This window comes from Athene cunicularia (genome assembly GCF_003259725.1).
Source record: "Athene cunicularia isolate RWA chromosome Z unlocalized genomic scaffold, athCun1 chrZ_part2, whole genome shotgun sequence".
Taxonomy (NCBI): domain Eukaryota; kingdom Metazoa; phylum Chordata; class Aves; order Strigiformes; family Strigidae; genus Athene; species Athene cunicularia.
The window spans coordinates 22,156,164-22,175,578 of record NW_020799143.1 but is presented as its reverse complement, the minus strand read 5'-3'; the positions used below and the strand labels follow the sequence as shown (position 1 = coordinate 22,175,578).

General features: G+C 35.3%; 1 protein-coding gene across 1 annotated transcript in view; it reads left to right on the top strand.

The window, feature by feature from the left end:
• CNTLN (centlein) overlaps positions 1–19,415 on the top strand; it is a 182,562-nt gene that overhangs the window by 22,366 nt on the left and 140,781 nt on the right. Inside the window, exons 5-7 of the mRNA XM_026866054.1 lie at positions 6,681–6,815; positions 7,405–7,584; positions 14,131–14,264. Coding sequence (XP_026721855.1) covers positions 6,681–6,815; positions 7,405–7,584; positions 14,131–14,264 — 449 coding nt within the window. The remainder of the gene's footprint in view (positions 1–6,680; positions 6,816–7,404; positions 7,585–14,130; positions 14,265–19,415) is intronic.

The window sequence follows — 19,415 nt, the reverse complement described above, 5'->3', positions numbered from 1 at the left end:
AATTTATTTAAGATTGTCATAGTGTAAAGACAGGTGTGAAAAATAGAGAATAATCATGGGATGTGCACTCATAATACTACTGCATGGGTTACATTTTAATCCGTTATATGTTAGTTCCTATTTTTTCCTTGTTTTTTTTCCTGTCCTTGTTAGGAGTCAAGTTCTAAGTTGGATAGTTAACTGCTAATACAGGCATCCGTTGGAAGGATATTGTAGAATCAGATAGCACCATTGGCGTTTTACTTTTGAAGCAGTATGGATTTAAAAATAACTCATGTTTTATAGGGTAACTAACTAGTGTCATTTTGACTATGAAAGAACACCATACAGACTGCAAAATGCAGCAGATTACTTCTATAACATATGGTTTACCTTTTCATGAATTATTTACATAGAACTTCTGTTCATCCTACATCTGAAAATAATTAAAAAATCTAATGAATAGTCATGAGATGAAAGGGCAGATTTCTTTTGTTCAGTTTATTTTTTGTGTGTGTTTTTATTTGTGAGGACTAATAATATGACTGAGAATGTTATTTGTTAAGCACACATGAACCATGAGGATTAATAAAGCTGAAAAAATCTAAAGAGAAATTTGAGAAAGATAAATCAAGGAAAGCTATAAAATATTACTGTCACATTTTTAGTGACTTACTCAATTTCTGCTACAAAAAAAGGAAAGTTGGAAGGGAGGAGAGAAAGTTAGGAGTGTAGTATGTCAACCCTTAACTGCTTGGTGGGAGAAAAGATGATGAAAGGTAGAGAATAAATATATAAATGTTGAAGTAGAAATGTTGAGGAAAAGTTTAAAAGAAGGAATAATATTTTCACATTTAAGTTGGAATAAAATAATTTCTTAATAAATTCTATTTCTGCTTAAGATGTCAGGATTTCATTAAAAGTCACTGCTTGGGGGGAAAATACTTCAGTTTTTCATCAGTTCTGGTTATTTTGTTTGTGTTTATTTTTTTTATGTGTTATATTAGAAGTGTACTGCTGCACAGTGAAAACTTCTGATAAAGAATGTAATGAAGAAAGCACAGAAGATAATGTTTATTTGTTACCCTGATCCTTTTGGTAGTGGAAACCAAATGCATATCCCTTCATTGCAGTCCTAGATGGACATCCTTAATACTGTGGTGTGGAGACTTGAGTTTTTTGTCGTTTGTGTTTTGTGAAATGCTTTAGCAGTGAATGGCAGAAACAAGGTATGTTGTTGCATTTCTGTATCATTAGCAGCAGCAGCAGCGAAGGATGTATGTGTCAGCTTTGCATTTCTGCTGGAAAGGTTTTTAGGGATATTTTGATAAATTATCAACAGGTATTAGAGGAAACTTCCTGACATGAAATAAAACCTGCTTTTATCTACATTTTATGAACTTGTATAGAGGCAGGTATGCAATACTGATTCAGTAATGCAGTCTGGTCAAATTTCAAACTGCAAGAAATATGAACGGAGGTTTTTTAGTTTTTCCCTCCACTCCAGAAATTTGCAGTTAAAGTGGTACTAGCAGGTTCAGGTGTTGTTTTATAGTTATTTCTGTATGCTTTTTATTTCAATGTGTAAAAAAAAAATCTTTTACTGAAGACTGGAAGTTCAGTGATTATGCTTGCAACATCAGACAGTCCATAACTTGTGGTAGTTAGTTGTGTCTGAACTCATTCTTTTTGGAAGCAGAGTTCTAGCATTAAATAGTTATGTTTTTGTTGCCACTTTCACTGTTTCCATACAGTAGTATAGTATCTGAATTTACACTGCATATAAATTAGTTAAAAAACTTTTTGTGTATCTATTCACCTGAAACATTGACAGATAATTACAACATCCTACTACCATGAAAAGAGATGTTCAGAACTAAGACAAAAAAGGACTATTTTCCCCCTTCAGTTTTGATCTGTAGTTTTTGTAACTCATTTTCTTGTCTTGATTTAGCATGTGATTTTTGCTTGCTCTGCAGATTGATATGAAGGTATTTAAAAAATAAGTAGTTTTTGCTAGTAAACAATTTGACATTGTTAGGGAAAGAAAAGAAATTGTAGCTAAAGAGATACCAGGGGAAAGGCTAAAAATGAATTCTGGAGTGACAGTCCTCTTAAATATCAAACGACCTGCTCCACCAGGACACAGTGTCTCGTTCTTTGTATGTACTGTTTGTTGCCTGGAGCGTTGTGGGCTCCAGCAGTATGTGAGGGATACCCTTTGATTCTTCCCAACTAAACAAAAGTAAAACCAGGTTCCTTTGTTTTTCATTAGAGCAAATTAACTTCTAGAATACAGTTTTCTTGTATTTGGAAGTTTGTCAATGGAAAAACCTTTGGAAGTGTACCCTACTTGTCTTAGTTATATGAGGTTTTTTTATAGTTCTTGAGCACCGAACTGCAAAAGTGCATTGAACATTGCTTTTGTCCTGTTGTATTCAAACAAGTAAAACTGCAGTCAATGCAGAATGTAAGTTGAGATTGTTCTTGTGTAGCATTAGCCTGTTTGTTTGTTTTTTTTTTTTATGCTGTCTAGACAAAAACAGTAGATACTGTGGGAATAGATGAATTCCTGATGAGTGTTTTTATCTGGTGAAGTCTGTCAAAATAACCTCATGTGGGAGGTTGCCCCATGTGTTGATCAGGTATGGGTTTTTCTTCTGCTGTTTCACTTGTCTACCACAGTAGGGTAGTCTTTTAGGAACATTGCTTGTACTCTCTGCTGAAAGAAACCAGTCTTTATGCTCTTCCTCCTGTTATACAGGTAATTCATAGGCTGAGGAAACAAAGTGGAAAAACAACTGCACAGGCAAAGGCAAATGATAATTTATTTGTCTGTATCTCAGAAATTCTTCTTTATGACCTTTATTTCTATCCAGTCACGGCTCCTAAGTAATACTCCTAGTTTTTTTCCCTCTATTATAAACATGTGAAATGAGCAGATATGATAGTAAAAGTTCAATTCATTTAGAGGAAGAGATAAGAGCATACAAAGTGGTATCCAAGAACAATACTTTGAAACATAACAGGATTTTTTTCCATGTAGGTATAACTTACCTAAATAATATTCCACAGTTGCTGCAGTAGACAACTTTGTAGACTACTTGGGTGAGTTTGCTGCTTAGTGATTGATGTGGTGTATTTACCTTCTGATTGATTTAAAGTCTTAAGGGGGTCAGTTGTGGGGATAAGTAATTAGTGTGCGAGCCTGATTCAGAATAATCTGTCTGTTTTCACTGCATACTTTGCAGGATAAGTAGCTTATTTAAGTTTAAAAGTTTCACCTCAGCAATATGGAATAAACATTTGAAATATCTAGCTGCACGTTTATACCTTCACGTCTCCATTCATCCTCCAAATTGCTGGAAAACATTCCATTCCAAACAGGACCCAAAGATCTTTGATTCCACTTCACAAATATACATATGCGTACCAGTTTCCACACAGTGTATAATGAAACTAAGTAGTAATCCAGTGTAGCTTGAGTACTCAAAAATTAGATTCCTTAAAGAGCTGGAGCTGCACTTTGAGATTGTGAGAGTGTGTGTTTGTGAATGTTTAACTGTTGGAGCCAATGGGCTCTTTCAGATAGGTAGAATTTCTAAGGGTGTTCTCCAAGTACAGACTTAGTCTTGATAAATGTTAAACAAGTAGTAATGAGCTGTGAGGAAGACTTGAAGGAGTCACTTGCAGGAATTCTTTGAGGACCTAGGAACTGGGAGGCAGGCAAACAGAGGAACTGATGCTTTCCATGGTAATGTGGATTCATACCTTTTTTAAGATGCAACTATATAATGTCTGCCAGCAAAAAATTGTTTTTGTAACTTTAATAATGTATCTGAAGAGCAAATATTTTGCTTTTTGAATATTGAAAATTGAGCCTGGTGTCTGATAAGTTAAAAATATATGAAAGAGGGGAGTCCTTAGTTAAGAGAAGGTTTCTTAATGTCCCTTCCCTAATGTTTGCTGATAACGGACTAGGCTGAGAAGTTTTATGCACTGGGTTATTTGTCTGAGAAAAATTTCTTATAAAATTTGGGTTTAGTTTTTCTTTGGAGGAAATGGAAGAATGATTATGAATGTATAATATTAGGCAAACTTTGGCTGAAGTCTGTTCCAAGTGTCAGTGTTGTAGAATAATTCTCTGTAGGGGAGTTAGTTATATTATAAAAAATAAACAAGTAAGCTATAGGTTTTAGTTTTAAATTACCAATTAAAACCACTTTTAAACACAAGCTAGGTTGGGGATTTTTTTTCTTCTTTTTTAGTCTGCTTGGCTGGTTGGAATTAATATTGTCTGAGGCAAAAATCCAAGATATGAGAACGTTTCCATATTTTCTTTCACTTTTATCTCAGTATTCTCATTTTCCCATTTTTTTCCATCAACATTCACTTTCTTTTTCATTTTTTTTAAAGACTACTGATAGAAAGTACATAATTTTGTATATTCTTTGAATTCTACTGTGACTGGTATGAGGTACAACCAAGAAAATATTTTTTTTCTTGATAAAGTGACATTTTTACTGTGAGGAAATAATATACTTAATGCCTTCCTATTCTATTTACTAAAAATTAGCTGTTCACAGTTGCTTTTTTCCAATATTTGCTACACAAGGTAGCTGGATTACATTGGCCTTCTGATATGCTGAACTGGTTGCAGAGTTTGTTTTTGCTTGGAAATATTTTCTGCTATGTAGTGTGGAATGGTGGGTGTTTTTTTATTTTTAAAGAAGTGTTACTATATTTGTGGCAGTGTGTGGATAGGGGTAGGTGTCAGAGGGGTAAAATAAATTTACAAAATGTGGTGGAACGATGTATAGAAAAGATTTGGAGATGGTGATAGGAGAAGAAATAGAACAAAAACTATTTGCAAGGAAGGTGGGAATGTGATGTGTAGGAAAAGGAAAAATGTCTACAGAAGAGAGACATTTGAAGTAATTTGCAAAAAGTTACAAGGGTGTCTGTTAAAATGTAAAAAAAAAAAAAAAAGAGGGAAAGATACAATCCACACAAAGAAATAGTCATGTATATTTTTAATGACTATTTACATAAGATACATAGATAAATTTTACTGCAGATCTTCAAATATATTTTTCACATCTTAATGTCACACTAGCTCACTGGTGGTTTAATAATAATTCATAAAGAAATTGTTTCTGCCAACCTTGATCTCATAATCAAATATGTGAAATTAATGCTTTTTATATGCTTTAACTCCAGTAATACTGAAAAAGGTAGTTTATTGGCCATTAAGCTAGCTGTCAGGTGTTACATTATAACACAGCAGAAAGGGCAGAGATTTGCTTTGTTATTGGTAATTTTTCCTGCAGAGTAGAGAGAAGAATGTGTACATCTTGAGGAAGAGGTGGTACTTAAAGTACTAGACTCTTAGAATTGCCCCATTCTTCTGTGTTTATCATTTTGTGAATAGTCTTCGTGTGCAGTGTGGGTGCACTGACATTGTTCAACACGTGGAGCAAGCCCTGCTTATACCTGCACAGCTTGCTTTGTGTTTAGGGCTGCTGCCTATAATACCTCTGTTTCTTGGTTGAGTTACTTGGTGTTTAGTAGTGACATAGCTATCTTTTTGCCCTGATTTGTTATATGTAGGTGTGAAATCAGTGGTTTGAAATCAGTGGTTGTTGAATATGACTTCAAATGTATTATTTTCCATGTTCTTTTCTCAGCACATTTTCATTCTTTTTCATACCTGACATACATGTGAACCAGACTTAACCATCTGGAGGTTGAAAACCCAAATGTATGTTAGCACCAGTATTGCAGAATAATCTTAAAGTATATCCTCTTGCTAATAATTTTTTATATTTCTGACCACATTTCATTTATCTTGTATATTAAAGGCAAAGCAGTTGCATTTTGTTCCTGAGATAAAAGTTTCATCTATTTCTTACTACAGTTACAGTGTTACTGCTAGGAAAATGTTTTAAATGAATGCCATTCTGATTTATGAAGGGAAGGGACAAAACTGTATGTGGAATTAAAACAGAATCCTGAAGAAAAATGTGAAGTTCTAATATGCATTTAAGAGTGAGGGTGTTTTAAATACCAATGTCCTAAAAATAGAATGCAAGTATCTAACACAGAAAGTTGAAGTTTTTTTGATGGCAGTGAGAATTTACTATGTGTGGGTACACTAAATTGTTGTCTGTGTTGAACAGAGTTGTATTATTTTCCTTGAACTACAAATTCAGTTAGATTTAATTCCTTATTTACAACTATTTTGTATCATAATCTTTTTGGTTGCCTCACTTAATAGTTAATTCTCATTATTTTCATTAATTCTAGAGAATTTTGAACGCTACTTTTTGGCTTAATTTCTGGTATGCTGAAAGTGCAAGTGAAATGGTATTCTAATGTATTCTTAATCCATAAACACAAATGTAACTTCTGCAAATGACTTTAAGCTTGACTGAATAATTTCTATTCTGCATTTATGGGTGCTTTTGTTTAGTAGCAGCAGGATATTCAGTTCTTTGTTTATGTTAGTGTCATATAGTCATGCGGTTTTGAGTGTGATTAAAGTACTACTGAAATTAAAATGATGATATAAACTACATATATCAGACTGTTACTTTCATGGGTCTAAAATACACGGTTCTGACATCCAGTACATGCATGTTATTTTGCAGGGTTTTTTTGCCTATTAACAGACCTCTTTTTTTTTTTTTTTTTTAACTTAGAGAATCACAGGACAGCAGCAGGAAATAAACAACTTAATACAGAGAAAAATTGCTGTCGACGAGGAAAATGCCCGTTTGAAGAATGAATTCAGTAACTTGAACCAGAAATTTAAAGATAAAAGCCAAGAACTTAAGGTATATTGACTTGTACATAGTTTCATAAGACTGTAGCTTTGATGTAGTTCTGTAAGCGATGTCAGCCTTTGTGGCACAGAAAGTGACAAGCTTGGAGGAAAAAATTGCCCTAGGCCTTGCTTTACCTTACAGTTTTCTCACATACTCACTCCAAAGAAGATGCTTTAAAGCCAGGAATCCAAGCTTTATAACTTTCAGATAAATAGTTAATGATGGAAATGGAGCAAAGAAAGTAGGAGTGTGAAGATGTGGCTTCTTGTAATTAGATTCTGATGGGACTGGCATTATTAATTGATAAAGCTGAGGTCTGGGAGGATATGTCTGTGTGGGTCTCAAAAATAGCTGGGGACAGCATCAAAGGCAGCTTGATCAATTAATGGGCTCTTTGCAAATGTGTACTCATCAAAGCTGTCATCCAGCTAAAAAATATGACCCTTCCACCTGCATGAAAGAGGCCAATAAAAGTACACAGGTGACCTTGGCCATCAAATATAGAAGAAGCTGCTGTGAGGGTAAAACTGCACAGTTTATATTTGCTGATTAGTTCTCACTTTTTTTGTTTATCGGCCCTTGTGGTACTGTTCTACAGGACACTGAGGAGCGTGCACAGAAGAAGGAAGAGCAAAACAGGCTGGTTATAAAAAACCTGGAGGAGGAAAATAAGGGATTAAATACATGCTGTGCTGACCTGCTAAATGACCTGGAGAAACTGAGGAAGCAGGAGACACAATGGAAAACAGAAAAATCTGGCAGTGATACCAGAATAAAGGTATGAAGTGGAATGGACTCCTGGATGTTATTTCAGAATTAACTTCTCCAGACATTTGCACTACAAGTTATTTTCTTTAAATAACAAGTTATATATTCAAATCTACCAGTGGGGACTTGCATTCATTTACATTCCTTCACTTAAGACCCACAGCTTTTTAAAAATTGATGTTGCAAAGCAGGAATCTGACTTCAAATAGTCATCTTAAAATGTAATCATTAAAAAATAAAAGATAGTGTATTTTAAGATAAAAATATATGTGTGTGTAAAATTATAAAAGTATGAAAGTATTATAATTCACTTTTTTTTTCTCAGTGTGTAATTTAACTATAATTTTGTTGCAATAGACCCATTATTTGTTGTTTTGGAAGAACACTTTAAACTTTTAACTGCAGTTTTATAATTTTATCCTAGCCACCAGAGGGCTCTACTCTGTGAGAGGCCTTATTGCATATAATCTATTAAAATGTTATTTTCACTGTTAATGAGAAAATGAAAAAGGAAATAATTGAATACATTATACAGAATAGTGTATCTTTTATTTAAATGATGCTTTGCCTTGCTTGCTGGTGAAAATTGACAAGTTCTTTTTAAATTCCTGTAAGAAATAAGTCACAAAAATGGTAGTATCAGTGTTTGATGGCTGCTTATATACATACCGAATTAGTGGATTCTTTTTATTTACATGGCTAACGAACACTTATAATGCTGTGCTCTTTAAACGATCAAAGTACATGATCTTCTGGTATATTCCGTGTAGTAACTACCTAATCAACATCTTGCCTAGAAACACCTTTTTTCCTCCATTAACAAGTCAGTGTTTTTGGTGACCACTGAAGAGCTTCATTCAGATCTATTAACATGAAAAGTAAAGTTCTTGCAAGTTGAAGCCTTTGGAGTGGTTATGATGAAAAGATTATACGATTCCCAGGACATCAAATGGTTTGTTAATATTTGAGGGAGAAAATTTTAGTGTGTACTAAACTGGTTTAATAATTTTCAAATTGTCAATAATATTGGATAAATCAGTGAAAATCATTATTATCCACACCTTCAATGAAAACAGTCAGAATAATTTTAGTGTGTCTGTCTTCCTGACTGATAAGGCATGCTGAAGAGAGAAAGGTGTGTCACAGCCGTCTGATTCCAGGGATTGGAATAAGTAGTGTCAGTGTTTCACAGTGGGATCACAAGCAGGTCAGGGTGGTGCCTAGAGCATGACAGAGGTAACTTCTTGATATGGGTATTCCCTGAGCCAACTAAGAATGACATAGGTGGATCTGCTGTTCACAGACAAGAAAGAAGTGATTAAGGAAAAAACAGTCAGTGGCAGCCTTGCCTATAGTGACCATGAAACTGTGAAGACCAAGATCCTGAGAAGATGAAGGGAGAAGTAGCAGAGTACAGATGTGGGATTAAGGAGGAGAGTCTTCAGTTTGTACAGGACAATGTATCAGGAGACCAGCTTGGCTAAACAGAATTAATCACTAAACTCCCGTGTAGGGTGATGGTGGAAAGCAGTATTCAGGAAGTGTAAACAGTGAGAGCTACAAAGGAGGAGTTCAGAAACATTGTCTGGGCACTCGAGGATGGTGGTGACCCACGTGTAGTTGTGACTTGCAAGTGATGACAGGTATGACAAGAGTTTCTTGCACTTCTTCAGTAGTATAAGGCTGAACAAGGAAAATGGGGACCTGTTGCTGAAAAGGAAGGATGAATTAGTGACAGCAGGTAATAGGTACAGCAGAAGTACTGAATGTCATCTTTGCCTCAGTCTTATCCAACAAGATTTCCCCCAAGTATTTGAACCTAGCAACAGACTTCAGGTACTAAGAGTGGGTAAGTTGGGAGATACCCAAGAGAACCTGACACATCCATTGGACCAGCTGAACTGCATCCAGGGGTGCTGAGAGAGTTGACTCATGTCACTGTCAGGCTGCTGCCTATCATATCTCTGAAAAGCAGAGATCAGGTGAAGTCCTTGCTGAAAAGGGTAATCCAAGAACAGTTTTGTTGGCCTCACTTCAGTCCCTGGGAAAATCACAAAGAAAGTAAATTTGGAAGAAATTTCTGAGCACATAATGGAGAAGGTGACTAGAAACAATCACTAATTTACCAAGGGTGAATTGTTCCTGAGCCATCAGATTGTCATTTGTGATAAAATGATTGAGTCTGTGGACAAGAGGAGAGCTTGGATGTGATTGACCTTTACTTTAGCAAGATGACCTTTAACACTGTCTTGCTGTATTCTTGTACCCAAGTTAGGATGTTACAGCTGGATAGGTGGACAACAACATGTTTAAAAGAACTATTTGGGGCTCAGAGTTGTGTTTAATGGGTTGTACTCTGCCTGCAGACTGGTAAGAAGTGGTGTACTGCAGGATCTATCCTGGGCCTGTTTTGTTTAAGATCTTTATCAGTGACCTGGAAGAAGGGTCAGTGGCATGCTCATCAAGTTTGCAGATAACACCAAGTTGGGGGGAAGTGAATGTGCTTGAGGGCTCTGCTGTGATCTAGGGGGACCTTGACAGAAGTGGGCCAACATGAGACTGAACCGGGACAAATGATGAACCAGGGCTAGGGATCAGCTCTGGGGGACAGCTCTGGGCAGTGGCAGGCAGCAAGCTGAATCGGGGCCAGCCCTGTGCACCCAGGCAGCAGTGAGGGCCAGCAGTGCCTAGAGAGGCATGAGCAGGGCGAGGCTCCAAGAGCCAGGGGCGGAATCGATACTTCAGTATCTTGAGTACTTCTGCTTAGTACTCTAAATACTGACATTTTTGGGTCCACTACAAGAAAGACATCAGTAAACTGACTGAAGGTGAGACAGTGGGACCTGAGACTTTTTCTTGCAGGGAGAGGCTGTAGGATGGGCTGGTTCAGCCAGTAGGAGCGGTGGCTCTGCGCTGGGGCCATTCAACAACACTTCTGGCACCAACAAGAGGGGGTGGAGAAGATGCAGCCAGGCTCTTCGTCTTCAAAGCTTTGTGTGGCAGCAGGGTGAGGCACAAAAAAGCTGAGATTGGAGGTAAGAAGCCGCCTTTTCCCCAGGAGGACAGCCCAGGAATGCAGCTGGGCTACATGGAGGTTGGGTCATCTCCATCCTTAAAAGATTTCAACCACTAACTTTGTAAAGCCCTGAGCAGCCTGCTTGAACCCTCTGGCTCAACCTGCTGTAGGCAGGGGCTTTGACTGCAGAGCTCTCCAGGTCTCTGCCAGCCTGCATGTGTCCATGAGTCTGATGCGCCAGCTTCTGCCTTTTTTTTTTTTTTTTTTTTTTTTTTTTTTTTTTTCTGTGATGTTAGACAAGTGACTATACACCTTTGCTAGTGGACAGAGCTAGGTAAAGTTGGTTATCTCACAAGACTATTGCAGGGATTAAAAAGCATGTTAAAAATAGTATATGCAAGAGATACTGTTGATCTCTAGGAACTACTAATATGTTTTCTCATTGTTTTTATCAACATTTTGTAAAAACACACAGTTATTTTTGTAGTTCATCACTGTTTTTACATATACTCTTCCTGTAAGTATTTTCTTGAAAATTTAAGTTTCTGTTTGAATTAATTTCTCTCTCTGTTCCCGACTTTAATTTCCATTACTCAACACTCGAGAATCCACACTGGATGCCAGATTGACTCTTAACAGGATGCTTATAAACAATAAAGAATAATAATTTCCTTATTCACAGAGGCCAAATACGACTTCATCACACTACACGATACTGGGCTGCAGATGATGTTCTAATATGTACACCCCAATATAACATGTCCCTGAAATGCTTTTAAAAAGTAATTTATGAGCAAATTCAATAACAGAATTGTACTGTTCTCAAGTGGTTGTAAAAATACTTAAAGATAAAAATAATTTGAATTCAGAAATGATATCTTCTTCTGAAAGTCGATTTTGCCTCTCAGCCTAAAGTCTGGGAATTTTGTACATGTTTTTTTATCTATATCTGTAGATGAATAAAATGAAACCTCATCAACCTTAGTGTTAATTCACAGTGAATCCATGATCTATGCACAACTATGCTACCTCATGCCTTCTCTATGTTTTTCATGTTTGAAGTTCTTTTAAATTCATCTTTTACCTGATTTTTTTGTCTGAGTTTTTAATTCTTGGGCTTGAAATGATTAAAATATTCCTGTAATATTTTGCCTTAAATTACTATTCTATTCTGTTATTCTCTTCTTATTCTATTATGCTATTTAATTTAGTTAAGATCACCACTTTTCATGGCTAGAAATAATGACTAGACTTATTTTTTGTGCTTCACTTTCAGTACTGTTATAAAGAAGTATCTTTTGTATTTTTCTTTTAACTATGTATTCTCTTTCTCATATAACTGAATTATTAGATGTTTTGACTTACTGTGTTTTAAATAGCATTTAATTTGCTTTAATATGTTAAAGATATGTTAAGATTAAATTCTAAACAGTCTGTATGTACATTGAAATCATCTTTAATCTGAAAATCAAGATTGGGAGAATATTTAGAAAACTTTCAGTCTGCATGTTTATGCGGTGAAACTACCTTCTTGGCTAAAAGGCAACATAATAAATTCCATGTGATTTAAAAAAACAGACATACTCAGAAATTGAGTTTAAAAGACCATAGGTTATTTCATAATTTTGGATTTCTGACTTGGGTACAAAATTTCTACTAAATGCCTCAATATATGATATTTCAGTATACAAGCTATTTGCATAACTAGTCCCTCCTTGCTCCTAGTTTCACATTTTGCCCTTTCAGTAATCCCTCAAAAAAAAAAAAAAAAAATTAAAAAAAATTCAGGGTTTCAAAGTCAGTTCAAAAGGTTAGACTGATTAATTTGTTAGTTGAAATAAAAATCTGAAGTCACGTAATTCACAAATGGGGTGAAGTGCTCAAACATAGTTTTTTCCCTGATTTTTAAGTCCTGCCATTGTATAACTTCCAAAGTTGTATTTATGACAAAATAATTTGTTGCCTAGTTATTCCTGCAATGAATCATGGGGACTTAAGCTTTGGTAAAATCAGATATTTTTAAAATCTCCATCATGAAAAACCTCAGCAACTCTATAGTGGGGTGTGAAATATAGACAAATAGGATTTATTCACAGAAAATGTGAACTATTGATATTTTTGTTCACATATATGATAACTATATATGTAAAAATACCCACTGAGGAGAAACCCTAAGATTATTTGGCTGCAAGTTATAAATACCTTATTACACTATAGTATTTTGACAGGTTGATAGAATGAACTGTCTCCTTTCATTCCGAAATGTTTTTTTATCTGAGGAAAAAATATTTTGCTATCTAGCCTTTGAGATTGAATGATGACTCATTAGTTGGGTACATCAGTTATATAGCCTGAGGTTTATCATGAAACAAATAGTTTTCCTACTTCATTCACTAATGAATTTTGCTGTTTCCTCACATTACTGTTACTGTTATTAACAGGATATAATTTTTGTCCAAATTCAAAGAGTTTGATTGCAGTACACTTCTGATACATCCAAATGTGTGTAAGAAATTTTCATGCTATTTTAAAGAGAGGCAATTAGGTATTTTTATCCACATATGGATCAAATTGCAGTAGATTAGCAATGCTATCCTACTAGGAAGTATTTATTTTAAATTATTGATGAACTGTGGAATATTTGCCCTACTGAGAACAAGTAATTGTGTCTGACTAACAATACCAAGGCAGGTCTAAGGTTCTTGGTACCTTCAGACTCTGCTCTAGAAATTGATGTAATATTTTTATTTCCATTTCTGCCTCAAAACACTCTGGGAGAACAGTCATATAAAGCTTCTTTAAGGACTGAATTATGCTTCTAAGCTGCTAAACCTCCAGAGAACTCTAGTAAAGTCTATGTAGAGAGTGAAGTCTTGCTTGAATAAGCTGTCTTGCTGCTATATTTACCAGATATACCTTAACACTTTGACTAACTTCTACAGTAAGGCTTACTGTAGAAGGCAGAGTATTGCTTGTGTAAACTGTTTTCAACAAGCATTTCCAGAAGTTTTCTTGTATGCTGTGTTTTGTTTTTGTTTTTGTTTTCTCTGAATAAACTATTCCTTGCATTGAATTAGAAGTGCAAAATCAGAGCAGATTTAACAGTCTGAAAAATGAAACTATCCCTGGTTCTTAGTTCATGTGTCAATATTGTGTATTTTTTTGAGAACTTAAAACAATGACTGTATAGCTGGTTTTTGTTAGGAGTAGGGTTTAATCTATTAAGTAGTTAGTGTACTATTGCGTTGCAAAGATTTGATTCAGGATTCTTTTTCCACATGCATCAAACAAATTAAGAAAAACTTCTTACAGTAAGAATGGGCGGCCACCTAAAATTTCAAATAACTTTATTTTTCTGGTAGTTCACATTTATCATATATTCACACATACCTATACGTATTTGCTTAGACCACGGTAAATAAATATATGCATGTATGTATGTGCACATCCTTATGTCTCTATACATGGGTAACATACATAGTAGATCTAAAATCTTTCTCATATGTTATCTTTAATATGTTTCCAATGCTGTCTTTGCAGAATTTGGAAACTGATTTAGCAGAAACAAGAGAACAAATGAAAGAGTTGCACAGTATATGCAGTAACTTATCGTCTCAAGTAGCTGTGAAACAGGAAGAACTCTCCCAAAAGGATTGTGATGTGATCACAGCTAAGTAAGTATTTCACAATTTCATTACCTTTAAGTCTGAATCTTATCAAAAAGATTATTGCTCCACTTACAAAGCAGTGTCTTGCATTAGATGAATTTTTGTGCAACAGTGTATTTTCATACCATTCTGTTCTTCAAGATGTAAAGCTTTTGGAAGTCTACCAGTAAATGACAGTTTATGTACACTCTCTCTGATATGTTTTGACTCGTAGTATATTGCCAGTTTTTGAGTAGGGATGGACTTCAAAAATTACACTTCTGTAATTAACCTTGGATCAGAGGAGTACCTATCTCCACTGAAAGTATTAAAATACCAATATGATTAGTGAAGTAAACATTTAATTGCAGAGCGAAATGCCCCAAACTTGGAAAAGCTTTAAGTCTAGCTGTAACTTTTTTGAATGACAGTAAAATTTGATGAGTCAGCAAACATCTTCATAGGCTTGTGCTAAAGGTTTAAAGTGCAGGAATTTAAGCTTTATCTTGGGTCTCACACAGCATTTCTTTACACTGAATCTGTAAGATTAGTGCTGTATTATTTGAATCATGGAAAAGAAATGAAGGATGGAATGAATTATATGAATTGACTAGACTACGGAATTCCTCAAAATGAAGGTAATGGCAGAAGACAATAGGTAACTTTAAGTGGAGTGTCAGGAAATTGTCCGTTTTTCACTTGTAGTTTGAGGCATACACAGTGTTTATCACTTCGGCATTAGCCAAATAATATTCCCTTCAATATCACCTCAAACTGTTTTGCCTGAAGAGCTGCAGCTGGGATGCGGAAACCATTGGTATGGACACTCCTCTGCTTTCAAAGCAGAAATAATCTTACTGTAGGGAGTCAGTATCTAGGTCTTTTTTGGAAAAAACCCTAGAAATATGATTTTTGATGTGTCTGACCTAAGCTATTGTCCTAATATTTGTTGAAATCTTTACAGGAAAAGCAACGTCTTATTATTTTCATATTTAAAAAGTATAATGGTCGGGTTTTCAAAAATCATTAAAACCAGGCAAATTTAATGGCAAATTGTATTGAAAGAGGCAGTCACTGGAATTTGTGAAAATCGACAATGAACTAATAGGCTTTATTATCTTCTGAAATTATTCTCAGAAATATATATTCTTTTGAGAGGACTAGGGACAACAAAGAAGACTTTTTAAAGTCAGGTAATCAAGGTTTGCAAAGTTACTGCTTATTGGTTGTGGTTTAGGATACTGCAGACTAAGTTAGGCAAATCATTGAACTTAAAATTTCCCAAAAATGTATTCTTTGCTATTCACTGCAAGGCAACCAAGCTTGTAGAACTTGTTACAGACATCTCATTTACATATGTAATTATAATAAATTTGAACATAAGGTCTGAACATGAGGTAACAAAAAAGGGGGACAGCATACTTACTTTGAAGTGTTTCAAGTCTTCCTTTATGTTTTTCCATACAACCAATCTTCTAAATTTATGAAAAAAGAGCTTGGCAAACTAGTCTCTTATGTTTTTCTGTGTTCTCAATGTTTTCCTTCCTAGATACTTATCCGGTATTGGGATGTGTGATAATATTTTTCCATATCACTAGTATGTGAGTTATACTTGTTATATGTGTATATATTGGATCAGTACCTTTGTAGTTCAATGTCTACCAGTCTTTCTTAATGAACTGTTTTGGCTACAAGTTTCTTGTTGACATTTCTATTACAAAAGAAGAAGGTTTATGCTAAATAGCATTTATAAAATTAATGGTTTCTGGCAGCATTATCAGCTATTAGCAATACAAACTAACAACTTTAGTCTGTATTTTTTTGTAGTATAGAATACTGAAGTTTTTCATTATCTTCCAAAAGTGTCACTACATAGATTATAACTATTTTTTAGGTTTTTTTCTTAATGAAAAAAAGTCAAAATAACAAAAGTCTATGTAGACAAAAGCCATCTTAAGTTAAAGCAGCAACTCCAGAATTAAAGAAAAAAAATCTGAGGAGAAAATAAAGTCTTTACATCTTCCCATCTTCTTAGGCCAAGATCTTAGAACTGTGTTAACTTCATAATTTGAAGCATTTGTTCCTTTTTTTAAAACTGATAATGATTTAATTATTTTAGTTATTTAAAACTGGTTTTATAAAACTATCACATCGAATTCTTAGTTTTTATTTAATGCTGGCAGAAAACTCTTTCCAAAGAATATGGAAAATACCCCATCTCCCTTACTATCTCCAGTTTTCCATCAATTTCAAACTTTTGGAGCTGAAAAAGACAATCTGGTTTGCAAATCTGTGTTCTCTCCGCTGCTCTGTCTCTCACTCCCTGTCTGCTGCCTGCCTGCCTTGCCCACTCTCCTCTTTTTTGAAAACAGACAGTTGTAATTATTAGAAACAAGGTCTGGAGGAGGAAAGAAGGGAAAATCACTTCCTTGATTTAGTGTCCTCTTCCATATGCAGTATAGGCAGATACAGAAGAATACTCCTTCAGCTAACACCTTGGTAATACTGTGAAATGTTTACAGTAGATGCTAACATCAATTGGAAAAGAAAGTCTCTAAGGGTCTATGTGCAAACTGGTCTGATGCTCTATTTCTTGTGCAATCATAGCTTCTTGCTCTATTCTGTATATGTGTCAGTTTGTTAGCACATGGGTTTTTTTAGTTTAGAAGTAACTATCTGTAGACACTTAAGAAAACTGTTTTGTTTAAAGGGGTAGTCTTTTTCAGCAAATTAGCAGGGACCAAAATTTTGAACAAGTAGTCCAGTCTAACTCTGGCCGTACAGAATCACATATGTTTGAAAATCCCACCTAGTGTCAGTAGTCTCTGTCACATACTTCTGAGGTTTGGAAGATAAATTTTCTAAGACCAGTGAACAGACAGTATTTACAGGATCCGTCCTGCACAGTGGATGTCTTCGAGTACCCTTTCTATGCTGGCTTTATTTTTGCAAAGCACTCTTGATCTCACTGGGTTTAATTTCAAACTCCTGAAGTAGTTGTGAAATGCATTTTCTTGTGCATTTTTCATGTTTGCATTCAGTCCAGATTTTCTGGATCATTTTGGAGTCTCTGGTAGCCTTTCAATTTTCATGTTCTTGAAGAATGTTAAATCTTGCTGTTTGTTTCTGATGATTAACTCTTTTTTTTTTTTTTTTAATTATGCTAAATACCAGTATTTAGAACTTTCTATTTACTGTGGAGCACTCGCTGGTCTGTGTCTCACTGGCACACAGCTCTGGTCGAACTCTAAACATCAGATTGGAGACGTTTGCTGGACTCACTGAGACTTGAGCCTTGCTGTCACAAGTATTCAGGAATTATTACATTGTTCGCAAATCTAGTGAGCTCTATTCTAAAATTAATTAGAACTACTTGCCCCTGTGTTCTTACTGGAACTGTGTGCCACTACTTCAATTCTTTGATTAGTTTCTAGTCCAAATCTATTTCTTATTTTTACAACCACTTATTTTGTAACAATATTGTGCGCTTTTTTTTTCTCTTCCTTTGTCCCCCCAACGGCTGTTGCTGTTTACCTCCATGCTGTAAATTATGAGGCAGTCGGATTTCTACTCAGCCTTTATTTTGCTGCTCTGGGACTTTCAGGTTATTCTTTGCTGTGTGCTGTAAAACATTTCATAGTATCTATGCCATTCCTCTGAGAAGCTGTAATTCATAATGCCTGTCACTGTGTTGTATTTCTAAACTACAGGTAATGGAATCCAGAGATTTCCTGAGTTACTACCCCAAACCCTCTTATATTCCCATGATAACAGGGGTATCTGAGGTACTTGGAATCCCAACATATTCACCAAAAATGGTGGTGAAACAAAGCCAACAACATCACATGAAGTGGTGGGTGTGATGAATGTTTGTGGCACAGTTACATAGCTTCTGGATTGGCAGTAACTACTCCATTTATGTCTCAGGGAAGCTGCAGTTTAATGTTAAACTGTTGGTATATGCAGGACATAAAGGTTTTATTTAATGTTACCCTCTAAGGATAGGAGGAAGCTTTAATTCATACTCTTGTCAGATATGAGCATCAGAGCTATTTCTACCCTAAACAACAGTATGAATTTTAAGTGTCATTATTGGCAAGACAAGGTGTCAGATCTTTGAGTCTTGCTGCAGTCCAGTTTGCAGGGTCTTTGTGTAGTGTCAACCTCGCAATGCTTAGAGCAAAATCTACTAAGGCTACTGTAATCTTAATTTAGTGGTTGAAATAATTCAATAAGATATGCTCTTCTGTTTTGACTTAAGAAAAACCTCACTGTTTCTCATACACGGCTTTTTCTTGTGGCTTGAAGAGTGCGGCTTACTTTCTGTAATTTTATTGGTTTCCCATTGTATTGGGAAACTGGTCTTGAGGTGTTACCTTAGAGACAAAGGGGTGTGCTTTTTTTTTCCTCAATTATATCTGGTGACTTCAATGTTAAATGGAGTTACATGCTCTCAGTGTATCATGGTGTGTTTGTTTATGGGGAGCATGGGGGTGATGGGGAAAAAGTAGACCCAGTAGGTGTTTCAGTTTTGGTGCTTAGCTGAGAGGATATTGTTTTTTTGATTACTGTTGCTGTTGATGACTTTTTTCTTAAATTTGTTTAGAGTGTACAGTATATTGAAACATTTTATCCATGTGTGCTTATATTTGTATACATGTATCCTACTTGTATGTGTACATATATACATCCACATATAAATTATATATTTTATGTGTAGATGCATATGTTTCTACATATCTGTGTGTGTACATATAGATGAATATATACATACATATATATGGGTGGGTATATAGGCACATATATTTTAAATGCCACTCATTACCTTTGTTACATCCAATCTGCAATTTTTCATTTCTCCCATTACTTGCTTGCCTGAGAGTATCATTTTACTTAGGAATTGACATCCTATCCTGCTGCAGTGACAGAGAGGTGTCTGTCTTGCAGAAAGCTTAGTAGTTTGCTGATTTCAGTAAGCATATTAACAGATATTTTGATAAATTCATTTTTTATCGTGTAACTGTTTTTCTGATTGTCATGGGATTGATTTTCTATACTCTCTTTGAGCATGCTTCAGGCAAATTGGTAACAGAATCACACAGAATCACTCAGTGGCTGAGACTGGCAGACACCTGGAGATCATGTAGTCCTGCTGTGGTGGTGCAATTCCGACCCCTA